At 44.4% G+C, this 14,084-nt stretch overlaps 1 protein-coding gene across 4 annotated transcripts in view; it reads right to left on the minus strand.

Annotated features, from left to right (window-relative positions):
• Positions 1–2,273: 2,273 nt before the first annotated feature.
• Positions 2,274–14,084, minus strand: part of LOC144093660 (uncharacterized) — an 87,268-nt gene continuing 75,457 nt past the window's right edge. For 2 of the 4 annotated variants that reach the window (XM_077627252.1, XM_077627249.1), the window contains one exon: positions 2,274–7,504. In XM_077627252.1, the coding sequence (XP_077483378.1) occupies positions 7,496–7,504 (9 nt within the window). In that variant the 3' untranslated portion in view covers positions 2,274–7,495. Of the gene's footprint in view, positions 7,746–14,084 lie in introns of all 4 variants that reach the window. The other 2 variants (XM_077627248.1, XM_077627251.1) reach the window with 2 other exon arrangements.

A 14,084-nucleotide genomic window follows, 5' to 3' on the forward strand; every position in this document is an offset into this window, starting at 1 on the left:
CAGAATTAAAATCTGTTATCCCCTAGCAAAGAGAAGTCCCCAATTTATTAAGCCATCCTACAGTAAACAGGCACGAAACGACGGCTACCTTGCAATTCACAATCAAATTACAAAAATATGCACCTGTTTGGTAGAAAGTTGGTGCAAATTACTTACGAGAGCAATCCAGTGTTTCTGCCGTTCTGCTTCGTAAAGCTTGTTCGGAGCTCAAAAACTTAATCCTTAGAACGCAGCAGTTGTTCGGTTGTGGCATGCTGCCAATACAAACGACAAACACAATGTCCGCCTGGGCAGCTTCGCAGCGTTTGGTTGGTGTGCGGGGTCTCCCACACTATCTTCTCTGTGGTGGGAAAGTTGGCATGAAAGATGCGGCGTGGTGGCGATGATTTGGCTACAAAAACCCAAGCACCGTTTGTGGGTTTAGGTGCTCACCAAAGGTACACAGAGCAAAAACTAACTAGGGTAAGTACTGAAAACTGGAGACAAAGTGGCCAGCAAATGGGGCAAAGTTAAGTTAGAACAGAGCACTGTGCAAGAGCAGGAGGGGGAGAGCAAAGGGCAGGGGAAAAAAAATTCCTCGAGGGCAGAGATGAGAGTGGTAGTAAAACGAGAGAAGGAGTAAGGAAGTGGCAAAAAAATAAATACATTAAACTATTCTAAGCAAGAAAGAAAATTGCATTGAAATACCATTCCAGGAAAGAAAGACAAATACGGAAACATATTCAAATACGGGAGGGAACCTGGCGAAAAGCTTGAAAGTAAAAAATCCCTCAACCTACCACGCTTGGGGGAAAAAAGTGGCATTTCTCTTTGTGTGAGAATGGCCGAAGGAACTTTGAAATATTCTTCGGCAGAAGTAATTTCAAAGGGTTTATCATGTTTATTTACCTATGACAGTGGTGCCGGCTACTCCTTTTCACAAGGTCAAGAAAACACTTCACACAGAATACACAACATAGAGAACTCTGTGCTCATGCAAGAAATGTCTGATTTGTGCACATAAGCTTCAACTGTCCTTCTGGTGAGGCGGTTTTTGTATTTCGCGGTCCCTGCAGCGAGCACCAAGGTGCCAATTAATCAGTCTGCATTCTATCATGGGCACAGTGGCCCGTTTAATGAATGTAGTCCAGACCACAGGTTAATTCAGGGTTATGGAATAACAAACTGCATTGGCGGCGCGTCACCAGACATGATCTGTGGGTTTCTAGTGCACGAACTTTCCTTCTGCTGGGCAGGGTCAAATAGGCGCAGAAAATACAGGGGTGTTGTTGCATAGCAGCTCAGTTTTTTTCAGGTGGCGGAAAAAATTGCAAATGCAAGGGATTCTAAAGTGCCTTTCTTTTTTTCTCTTTTGGGAAGAATGCTATTCACCGAATCCTGGCATGACTGCCGGCTCACAGCCCGTTGGAATGAGAGTTGCCCGCCATTCTCATCGCTTTGCGTTGTAGAGCTCGTCTGGGGTCGTGAAAAACCTTGTCCCTTGCAAGTTCAAGTTATGTGCTATTGCAAATTGCTATGCAGCAATTCATGTGCGACCACAGAATGCCACCGATGCCAAGAATGAAGGAAGAATGTCTACACACGCCTGGGCAGTTTCACTGCATCTGTGCAGGGCAGGCGGGCGCATCTCCCGACAGGTCTGCCCTTTCTGCTGCTGTAGTTAGTCCTGCACGGAGCCTCTAGGAAGCGGTGCCGCAGCACGAGTGATTCAGTGCAGGCTTCCGCCAGAGCTGTACACTAAATATTTAAATACGTGTACAATGCTAATGTGTCAACACACAAGCGAGAAGGTTAGCTTGCAGCGTGACAGAAAAGATGAAAGCTGAGAAAAACTCTTCTGCTGGTCACCTTACAGCTCCTAAATACATAATGAAGGAGAAGCATAGGGACATATTCAAGTCAATGATGCGATGTTTATCATGAATGCCAAAAGGGCATGCAGGCCATGATCTGGAACAGTTTGGTTTGGTAAAGATAGAGCAGATGAAAAAAAAAATCAAAAGGATTCAACTAGACCCGGCTCCAATTTGAAGCACTGTGCATAGACTTCATATGCAATAGAGTTGATGCATGCAGATCAAGCTTGAGGAGACTCGGGATGTATGCCATTTGCAAGCATTTATGTTACCCATTGGTAAGCAATTGCAAGAAGCAGAAGATTTCAAGGCAGAAGCTAAATGGTGCGCAAAACATCTTAAATGTGTCGTGCTCATAACTAGTTTGTATAGGTCAGACCACAACTTTCATTGAAAGAGGGAGATAGACAACAGAGGTGTACAAAAAAAATCTTTTATTGGAATGCTTCAACCAGTACGGGAAACTGCAATTAAGGCCCATACCGTGCAGCAAGTAATGTCTACGCATTATGCAGCGTACACGTAATGTAAGTTATTACAATCTTGCCATAAAACTTTCTCCCCAGAGATACAGACCACAGCAATACTTATATAGATGCATACTAGCAATGTTTCTTGTGTCGCACGTAATAAACACGCAAATAACTATAACAGAAATAAAATATTTAAAACGGAACTCGAGAACTCTCTCATTCAACCAAACACCGTCGCATCAAACTAGAACTTGTGTTCCTCTTAGCTTGCCAAAAAGGGGGAAAAAAAAACTAACATCAGTGGCAGAGTACACACTTCAGAAATATACTTGTTCAACAATCAAAACATAGCCGTAACATAAAACAAAATGCAAAAATAAAAGTTGCCATGTTTTACACATGCAGTGAGCGCTTGCGTCCACTCGTTTAATCAAGGTGAAGAATCCCCACATAAACACACTTGCCCTGCCAAGCATTTCAACCTCAAAGCTGCACTGTCTGACAAAGTTTGCTGAAGTTCCACACTGTGTACATTAACATTGGACAGTTGAAGAAGTTTTCAACACACGTGTGAAAAGCTTGAAAGCACCAATGCAAAGCAGCAACACTGAGGAACTTCAAGCAGTACGCATCTCCAATTTATTTTCACACTCGAGGGGGGGAAGGGGTGTGAACAAAACAATAAGCAGACTCTGTTTTTTGGTACCATCATTTCCTAAGCCACCTTTTCAGACCACTGATCTTCACAATGGCCGAGCAAAACTAAGTGGGATGAAAAATGCTGTTCTTGCTCGCGAGATCATGAAGCCTTGGCCTTGCAAAGCGTTTCTGGCACTGTAGTGCCCCACTTAAAAGCACGTGGGAGGCAAAATCACCCCTTTGCTTGATACACCTATTGCTATCCATTATCACCAAGGGATACATAATAAAATATTTTCTAAGCTGAGCCATCACTTCCAGATAGAGCTGTGGCCTGACAGGCTTGTTTCTGGCTCTACTACTCAGTGGTGCAACCAGTGAGCATTCCCCATTTGACATCTATCATTTTATCTGCGTGTCGGTGCTCATGCTCCTTCATATTTCTGTTCCATGTTCACAGCTTACAACATGAGGAAACCATGGAAGAAGAAAAAAAGTGTCCTTTCAGAAAGAGTCAGTGAGCTAAGCACACTCAATCTAATTATCACAACTCAGCTTAAACATATTTGCTTGAGATTCCCACAGCAAGGTGTGTTACTAGCACCCACTTGACTTTCTCCATGCCATCGGAATGACAGGTAACGAAACAGCAACAACACCCCTGTACAAAGGCTTATACCATAGAAGAACAGAGAGTAAAATGTAGCCTCAACTACTGTCAGTCGGAAAACACAAAAAACTTAGTAAGCATAAAAAAAGTCTCGAACGGCAAAACTTTTCAATTGAAACATGCAAATGACTGCCAAGTTGGCAAGCACACAAAAGGAGTTCACACTGCTTATTTTAAGGTTCAACATAAGTCAACAATTACAAAACTATCCATATCAAATGTTCACATGAGTAGACAAATTTTGAAGAAACACATGTTAGAGCAGAACTAATACAGCTCTTCTATTGAAAAGGAGTCTCGCACCCTGAGCTCATTATTACATAAAAGATACACAGGAACAGCATCAACGTTCACAATGTATTATAATTGCAGGCAAAAATTCAAGTGACTAAGAGATGAGACCCGCAGGTGCTTGGTATGCAATTCACGAAACATATCGTTAATAATCGATGATTTCACTCGTTGCTAGTAGGACATCATAGTGAAGCACAAGTGTTTTCTGATCATGTATAACTGGACATCAAAGAAAAAAAAGCTTAATACTACAAAATTTATTATCTGATTAAATCCAGAGGCATTCATTCTGTGAGAGGAAAAGCATGCGCATAAATGGCTTCACAAAATATCTTACGCAACACAGCTTTTAATGGGTACAGAAAAATCGGAAGCGGATTGGAGCGACGACTGCAAGCAATGTTTAGTAGTAGCATCACTCTACTACAGTAGCCAGTTGATTTTCCAGACTTGGCAGGCCACAAAAAATGGCCGAAATAACTGGATTCTAATAAATCCATAACTTGAAAAAAGTCACTTGCTTGCAAAATAGCAATAATTTTGCCTTCTGCCATGTTTCGCCCACATGCACTTTTTTTGCCCACAGTATTGTCATCTCCAATGTTGCCCTTGCCGATGCTCTGTACGAACATGCTCCATGTGAGATCTCTGCACATGTGTGCCGTGCGTCAAGGATGGTCCGTTTCCAGGCAACGACGGCTGGGCAGACTATATGAGAGGACATGTGGGAAGCAGATGGCTATGATGGCACCCCCAGCTGCTACTTCCCGGTTCCCCATTCTAAGGGGCAGTGGTGTCTCGCATCTGAGCTGTGATCGCGTGCTCATCTTCATAGGCTGTGTTTCTTGCACTGCCATTGCTACTGGAGATCTCAGAAGGAACTGTGTGTGCTGCCTGGAGTGGCACAGAAAACTGCCATGCCTATCCAAGCCAATCTATCGGCAAATTAAATCTAGAATAGCACATCCCTCGGCGGCAAAGGGTTGGCTTGACTGTGGCAGCGATGCCCATTCGTGACTTAGTCTGAAAAATGGAAATTTACGGCACTGCAGAGCGAAATACTGATTGCGAATGTGTACATGTTCATATGAGGTGCGTGAAGGTTCCGCAATGAAGTCCGAAATGTCGCATGGGTCCAAATTATTGGAGTCCGATGGTTGCTGTAGTAGTGTCAATCGAAGAGCTTGCATTCGTGTTACGAGTAGTTCAAACGCCTTCATTTAAAACGAAGCTTGAAGTGATTTAAATTATTGCACTTCATTTGCCGCAAGAACTAATCTAACCATCAACATCCTTACTATGTCCCCTGCACATCAATGGCCTCTTTGTAGTGGGATGAGCATCTAATTGCCATCCCCCCTAAAGGCTGTGCTTCAGTGTTCAAGATAATCCGGTCTAAACTTTGCAGTAAGAAGCACATTCTTACAAGGGCATAGAAACTGCAAGTTCTGCATTCATTCTGCAATTAACCTTCACACAAGAAAAAAAAAAGCCTAGTGGAGTTAGTGCACTGGGTTGGCAGGAAATAGCCTTTTGCATTCAAGAGGCAGAACTGTCCCATGTAACACATGAAATAGAACCAGATAGTATATTCTTCAGTAAGAAGACATACTTGGACTTTGCGAAGTGTTGGTATCGTTAGGGTTCCTCAATGTAGCTTCCCTTGCCAGGGTGGCGACATTTCTGCCATTTTGAATCGCGGCTTCATTTAGCCGCATCGAAGTATTTTTGTGGAAATCAATATTTTTGTGTCCGATGCATGATGGTGTTTAGCGCTATGTCCAGATATCGAAGTTTTAATTTGAATTAAATTTTAGAACCTTTTCTCCATTCCAGGGGTCAGCGTGATGAATGTGGTTTAGAATGGCATCTTGCGATTGGCCAAAAAGGTGTCACTACCATTCCAAAGGAACGTTATATCGAGGCACACTACGTTGCATTCACATTATGTGCCCCCTTGTGGCAATGTACTGCACTTCTTCACAGCCACTTATCAGAAACATGCTGCAACCGGGAACCTATTTATCCTGATCTCCTCCTTGTTCTGGCAACAGTTCCGAATTTAAGATTTGTTCATGCCAGTCAAAAAGTGAGAAACAAGTCCCCCGAGCTTCTCCCCTTTCTCCTCGCACTGTCGCTGGCACGTGCCAGACTGGGCGTGACACATGCAATGCTGAGCCAATCTTATGTTGACATGCCATTCTCTCCCTCCCGTTTTTTTTCTATCAATACCCATTGGTAATACCCTTCCTTCCCCTTTCACAAGGGAGGTCTGCCCTGACTCAACGGAAGCCGTGAGGAATAGTAAGAGATTAAGAGATGCTGAGAGAGGTTAACAGTAGTGTTTCAGGCACATCAAGAGTTGCTTTTTCATAGATGGCATTATCAATTGTCGAGAAGCAAAGCAACTGTCAAGCAAGACCAAAGTTCTGGTCCCCAGGCAAGCAGAAAGTGTATGCAGGAAAGTATTCTTTCGTATACCTTGTCACGAATGACGAATTAACAGTTTCTGTTGCATGTATAACAAAATTAGCAAGTTAAACCTTGGCAATAAATGTCGCAAAAGAAAACAGCAACCATGATTTGGCCACACAAAAATGTAACAAATTTTTTCTGCAGAAAAGGCCTTTCAGCACATATGCACTATAATATATGAGATAAAAGGCTGCCTTATGTGTCTATAACAAGACATCAGGCAGACAAAAATACTGACCCTGAAGAAGCACGTGCAAAAGGAGACCTTGCTACATTAACTCAGATAAAAATAAATGCTGTCTAATGTCCTATGCCTTAAACATTTGCCCAAGCCATCCAGCCTTCCAATCCAATCCTCTCGTACTTTTGTTCTACTGCAACAACACAGTCAAGCTAACTAATGAGAATAATAAAAGCATTTGGCTGCAGCTTCTTTACAACACGCTGTTTGCGAACAACCTATCCATCAAACTACAGCGCACAAATAATTTTCTTGCATGGACTTGAGCTAGGGCTTAGAAGCGATGTGAACTCCTCACAAATATGATGAAAACGAATATCTCTATAGTTCTAAAGCCCACCAAAAAAATAGACCACACTGCCTAGCACACATCCCTTCACCCTTTCACTCACACACACACGCATCCAGGTATGCACAGGTGATTAGCCCATCTCCCAGACCACGATGCAGTGTCCTTTACTAGCTTTTGCTCACTTTTCATATAAATGTAGGTCAGGTGAGTTGCCCCCCCCCCCCCCCCAACCTCAAAAAAAAAAAAAACAGACTGTGGGTTTTGTGAATGCAACCAGGTGCTAGTTTGATTAGCTTGATGAGAGTATAGGCTAACAGCCTCTCTTTGGTGGGCAGGGTAGCGGGAAAGCCTTGAAAGCAGTGTCCGTGGCAGCTGGCTGACTACTGGACGAATACGGTTCGATTGTAGCTGATGAGCAGTTCGACCACGGCACTCTCGGTGTGCCAGGCACTCATCTGGTCCAGGCCCATGCCCATGATGTCCGGCGTGCGCATAACGGTCGGTGAAAACACGGTGCTTAGGTTCTTCGGCGACATGAGGTTCTTCTTCTGGTGCTCAGAGACCCTGCACCAACAGCAGACATGGACATGAGGAAGAAATATAATAGTAATCAACCTCGTCACTGAGCGCTCATGAAAGCATAAATACTTTGCAGTTGGCAATTTAGCACTGCATGCAAGGAACTAGCCACACTACACCGGTGTCATTGTTCACTTCAGCTCCAGCTGTTGCACTTCTCTCAAACATACTCAGTTACATCTTACATGACCTATACTACAACACGGTACAGAACACTGGTTTGATACTGCCACTCAACATGCTTCCCAAGTCAGTGCAACCCTGATGGATTTTGTGATGAATGGACCAGTGTGTTTAGCTGCAAAGTTCAACTGCAGTGAGTCTTCATTGAGTTAGCTGCTTGAAACACGCACAGTAGTTCTAAGATTTCATGGTTTCACAGCATACTGGAGTCTTCTGGTTTGGCTGGGCATCGGACAAGAAATGCCTGCCAGCCCAGGATGCAGAGAATTCAGAAAATAGAACACCATGAGCCGGTTTCTGCCATGTCTCATCAAAGGGGGTTGCACTTCCTGTGTGCCAATGGCAGCATAATGCTCATTTTAGCGGCTGCCATTTGTGGCTTGCCATTTTACAATTTTGACATTCTGACAGCATGTGCTAGGACTGAACACCACTCAACAGTCCGTAAGTTGCCGGAATACTGACCGAATGCCGACAACTAACAGCTGCAGCTATAGAACGGAACTTTTATTTCACCACCTGGTGATACAGGTTGTTCTTAAGTGAGCAGACTGAGGCTTTATGGCGGGGACTGCCATTAGAACCGTAATGCAGGAAATGCAGAACAAATAGTACCTATGACCTTGAAACATAGCACTAACTTTAATCACTAACTAGCGAGATGTAAAAACTTGGCGTGAATTTAAACGGTTGATTGGGTGAGGGGCATCGAGTCCAGACCAGAGCAATGACGTCGACCCCAAAAAGACCCAGCCCCAGCCGGTGAAGAACAAATTACCACTGTGAATAGTACTGGCTCTATAGGAAAATTTTCCAGTAATATTCACAGCCTTTCAAGGTCCTTTTAGAAAATTTTCAAGGACCAAATGCAATGGTGCATTTATAGGAAATCTTGGCCTGGCCATTCCAGAGGTGATGGCACTGCACTCTTAGAATTCTGGCAAAATCCAGTTCTGCTGTGCAGACCACAAAAGAGTACTCCACCAAGGAGTGGGCTGCTCTGAAAGAGCTGGGAAAGCACGTTAACTCGATCCTCATCGGCCAGCAAAAGACGCATTCTCTGCAGCAAGGGCACCGTAACGCCCTTAGGGGGGGCAAGGGGGGCGGTTGCTCCCCCCCCAGTCTCCAATTGCTTGCACTTGGGTCAAATTTCTGACAATTGAAACACTTCAGTTCCAGGACTCTTTTAATTCAAATCACAATGGGGCTGAGCTACTTCGATTCGTAGCCAGCTGTAAAGCATTTCGTATATGAGTAATCTAAACTAGTTACGTCTCAACAGAAGTCAAACTATGCACAAAGTTTTTTAATGCAGTTGATCACTCCTCATGCCTAAAGCTTCCCATTTCGCTTTGTTTTATATTGCCGTGAATATCTGCACCATTTGTTCGTTCGCAGTCAAAACCACTGGCACGCAGTTTTATCATTTCGTTTTGTAATGCGAGATGCGACCAGACTTATCTACTGTACGGGATCCGATGACGCCCATGGCTTTGTGGGAACCATCCACCCTTTTGTTGCTGGCTGGGCACCGCGGAGCGGCGATTTCCCCTCGCTAATCCCCGTTGGTGCGTTGGCAAGAAGTGGGCAAGGCGAGGCAGACAGACGGCGACCCTGGCAAAGGCGCCATAGCCCCCCCCCCCCTAGCAAAGACCACCTAGGCTGGAAGGTCGGCAGAGTTTTTTTTTTATTATTTAAAGGCTAAAACCGCCGTGCGAGACGGGTCCAAATGCTCGCGCTTGACTAGGAGTAATTAAGCACAGCGTATGGTCGGGCGCGGACGTAACTTGCCGGCGCCGCGGCGACTCCGATGCGCAAGGACGTTGTATGCTCTGGGGGAACGGGCTGGCTTAACAAAACGTAGCCAGAGAAAAAGAATGCCGCTGCGAAGGCAGCAATGACAGGCTTGGTGCCACTTTGCAGATTTTGGGGGACGCCTGTCAACAGTCGTCGCGAAGATGAGTAGTTTGTTACCCGCGGTGGCGGCGGCTCGGGTGAAATCGATAATTGCCCTAACGCTGGGAACCGCCAGGGTCACGGGTTCCCAGGGAGCTTGCGACACGTGAATGTGTTTCTGATGTATTTTCGTGGGCTTTTCTCTTTGCTTTTTAGGGGAGAGAGTTGAGTAATACTGTGGAAGTATGGGGCGTGGCACGTAAACCTAGTGGGCCAATCATTTTGGGGGTCCATTCCTGCAATGCCATTTTTTTAAAGCAACATTGACATTCTTTCTGTGTTGTGCATTTTAGAGAGAGGGTTTTCAATGTTGCGGGAAATGGAAGGCGTGCCATGCAGTTTGTTAACCAATCATGTGCTAGTATGTTTTGATTAGGTCGTGCAAAATGTGGGCTATGCTCTGAGGTCCTTAAAACCGGGCCCCGGAGCCTGGAAAATCGTTCTGGACTATGGCTATGCCGAGTAGAGGTCTCCCCTAGTGTTAGCCAGTTCCACCCTTTTTTGTTTAAACCTTTTTGCCGCTTTAAGTTGTCTCCTGTACACCAACTTGTATAATGTAAATTTTTCTACATAAAGCCTCAAGTCTTACTCCCTTAACACCTGCACCCTAATTCGTCGCAAGACTGTCTCTGACGGAGCACTCCTGGTGCGAAGAAGCGTTCAGTCAGCCAAATCAACGAACAGTCTCTGGCGGTGGGCACCCCTGGTGCAAAGAAGATAAAGAACCAAGTAGGTCAGCAAGAGACCAGTACATCTTTACTTCTCCACTGATTGTGGCCGCATGCAAATGCTGCCACGTTTTTATAGATTGTTGCAGTCGCTATTGGTTCTTTACCGAAGGTTCCTTGCTAGATTTAAATTGAGCGCGACCAAGAACTGCAGGCATTCAGTCGATGACCGCCGAGCATGCTTGTAGCTATCGCCACTGCAGAGTCGCTCAGTTCTTAGTGGGCGCGAGCCAGCCCCGTAAACAGTTTATTCTGGAAGCCTTTTCACTGTCTTCCCGACTGCTGGAGTGTCGTCACCACAATGCGGCAATTTGCATCAACCTTTAAACATTGAAAAAATAATAAAAATAAATTTATTATGTAAATAAGCATTAAAAAAATAAATACCAAAATAAGCCCGAAGTCTTGCCCCCGCCACTAAAAGTTCCGGAGTCCCTGCACTGGAGGCACTCAGTAGTGCCTGAACAGCAGTTCAAAGAGTTTTTCACAGTAGCCATCCCAACACCAATGGATTAGGGAGAGTGCATAAAAGCGTTGGCTTTGCACTGCAGTTGACTGCAATGACAGACTGCTCACTTCCTAACATATGGCTATGTGTGAGTGACGTGTGTCTCATATATACATTTGTCCCGAGAATGACTTAGTAACACGAGCGTCGCTAATTATTAGTTTTTTTTTTCTTCACCAGTGCAGTGTCTCGTGCCACCAGAGTAAGCGTTCTTCAAAGGCTGTGCACTGTGATAGCACGTAACAAGTGCAGTACTGTTGGCAGACACCTGAGGCATTAAAATTGATCTCTGAACAAAACTAAACTGGTCCAGATAAATGAACTCTCCAAACACGGGAAAAGTTTAAAATGGAGACTTTGCTTGTAGAGCAATAAAAACCAACAATTCGATTTTTGTAATCATAGCTTCAGTGTAGAAGTATTTTCCACATTCTGCACATGCCTGATGTGAAAAACGCCTGTGAAGAGAGTGCATGTTCTGAACACCCACTCTTGGCAATACTTCCTCACTGCCCATTACCAAGGCGAATGTGCGTTTTGCGTGGCTGCTGCCATCCACAAGCAGTAGCTGTTTAGTGCATCATCGTTGTGGCTTTGCACACTTCATTCAGAGCGTGAAAAAAAAAAGTTAGAATAAAAATCCCTTTTAGCAATTTGCATCATTCTGGATTCTAGTGACTGTCCACAATGATCTGGTTGAAAGTTCCCGCTTGCCTTGAGTGATTAAAAGGTTATTTAGCTAATGTTAGCAGATTCATTTGTACTCTTTGGAATGAATGTACGTATCTAATTGAGTGCAGGCTGCCGCAATTGTAGACGCTTCACTTTTATGTTCCGAATTGGCACGGGCGCTGTGAGACACCCAAGTGCAGGGCGCCGGATTAATTTCGACCATCTGGGGTTGTAAACATGCACCGACAATGCATAGCGCACAGGCCCTTTTGCATTTTGCCTCCATTGAAATGTGGCTGCCGCGGCCAAGATGCTCAGGTTACTCAATCCTGGTAACTCGCTTTACCGCCGGCTCAGGTTATGTGGGACACAGCACTACCTGAGCCATGCCTCCAATACTGTGGGCAAGAAACTGGAGAGTGACACACCAACACAGGCCATTCTTTCAATGTCTCACAGCAACACTTGCAGCAACAAGAAGCAACAGCCAGTTCCCCTGTGCGCCTTAACCGTGACAAGTTTCACCACAGATCAACATAGAACACGATGGCCTGGGTTTCAAAACAAGTTTACAAAGCAACTTCTCACAGTGGCGGTGGTAGCTTTAAGAAGCAGCCAGGGTAGCATCAACTGTGGAAAGAAAAAACTTGCCAGCAGAGGACACTTGCTGTTTTAGCAAGTGAAAAAACATGGATAAGTGTTCCGCACGTAAGGTAAATGACAGTACCAAAATTCCAGGCCATAATACCATTCGGCTCACTGAAACGTAGTGACTCGCTAATTGAAGTCACTTGTATGAAGCCCTGTCAATAGATATGCAACTGATGACAGCGCACTGTTCATTCCACAGAACATCAAGAAAAGAAAAAAGATAAGCTAGGAATGCATAGTTCAGGTTCACAAGAATGGTCCACATGATTTCTATTTCTGCTACACAACTTTGCATCCAAAAATCTGAGGGAGCCACAGCATACATGCAAGATCTGTGGGAACCAATCGTGCATACCTTTGCAAATGACATGCACTAGTAACTAACACTGCAACACTAGATTTGTCAAATAAGCACACTCAAGAGCCAAGGGACCAAATATTTTTTTTTTTTTTGAACATGCACAGGACACTAGTAACCAAGGAAAAAAAAATGACAGGTGACAAAACCTGCCTACAAAACTGCATTAAAGGATGTGCTACCAAGCTCACTGTTTTGAGAAATATTAGTTACAACATTTGAAAAATGAAAATTGGTTTTTGGGGAAAGGAAATGGCACAGTATCTGTCTCACATATCTGCCCTACTGTAAGTGAAGAGGCTGTGAAAGAAGAAAGGAAGAAAGAGGTGCTGTAGTGGAGGGCTCCGGAATAATTTCGACCACCTGGGGATCTTTAATGTGCACTGACATCACACAGCACACGGGCGCGTTTCGCCTCCATCCAAACACTGCCGCCGTGGTCCGAAACAAAGAAAGCGATGCTAGCAGAAGCATACACTCTGAAAAAAGTGCAAATCTGCAAAGCACTACTGCGTTCATTATGACTTGCAGCGCATGTGAAGTGAATCAACTGATGATCCCACTTTCTAGTAAATCGGCATGCCTTCATACAGAGCCCCCAACTTTAACAATGATTCATCATACCTTTTTCTCTGCATCAACTGCTAAGTGCACAAACTTACTACTTCACGAACTGAGCTCCTATCACGTCTTATGCATTACAGCTCAAGTTGAACGCGATAGTACACAACTGTATGCACAGCAGCAATTGAAGGTCGTTGACAAAGAGGTGCGCATGCCCTGCATGATCTCTGAGAAAAGCCAACTGGACAATACCTGTGGCCTTCTTCTTGTACTATACTCCATCTCATCAGTTCCTTGCAGCACTACTAAAGCTGCGATGAGTGCAGAGGCCTTGTTGTGACGCTACAGTATGTAGTGCAAGTATATGTATATTGGATAGCGTACGCTAAAATAACAGTGTGTTTCGTAGTATACATGTGCTGAACATAATTTCAAACTGAGCATCACCTTAGGCCATTTTCAGACTGTGTCTGTCATTGTTACTGCCTTTTTTGGTACATTCACTGGCCATAAATGGAGTCACCTCGCCTAAAAAAAAGCATGAGCGATAAATTTGCTCTATTTTTTTTATTTAGAGTGACGATTCTGCCAGTTCTGAGCCTAAAGAAAAGCGTCAGTTTGTTGACAAAAATGGTCCCCGTTCTAATGACCAGACGGCGCTGCTAGGCTGAGCTCGTCATCATGCATCCGTTTGCATATGCTGAACTAAAACTAAATGTGTGAATGTGACAAATGGCGCAACGTCTCACAAAATGCTTGCGTAGACAGTGTTGATTTATACTCTTTTCTAGCCATATCTGTGTACGCCATGAGCAGATGATGAGGTGTAGAGGAAGATGTTTAACAAGCTCTACTGATTGGCTGAGGAGGTCTCTACCTTCCATAGTGCTGCAAGGAACTTATGTATAGCCTTGAAATGAACACCTTTTATAGCAACTGCACACT

Source organism: Amblyomma americanum, chromosome 6, assembly GCF_052857255.1.
Source record: "Amblyomma americanum isolate KBUSLIRL-KWMA chromosome 6, ASM5285725v1, whole genome shotgun sequence".
In the NCBI taxonomy this organism is placed as follows: domain Eukaryota; kingdom Metazoa; phylum Arthropoda; class Arachnida; order Ixodida; family Ixodidae; genus Amblyomma; species Amblyomma americanum.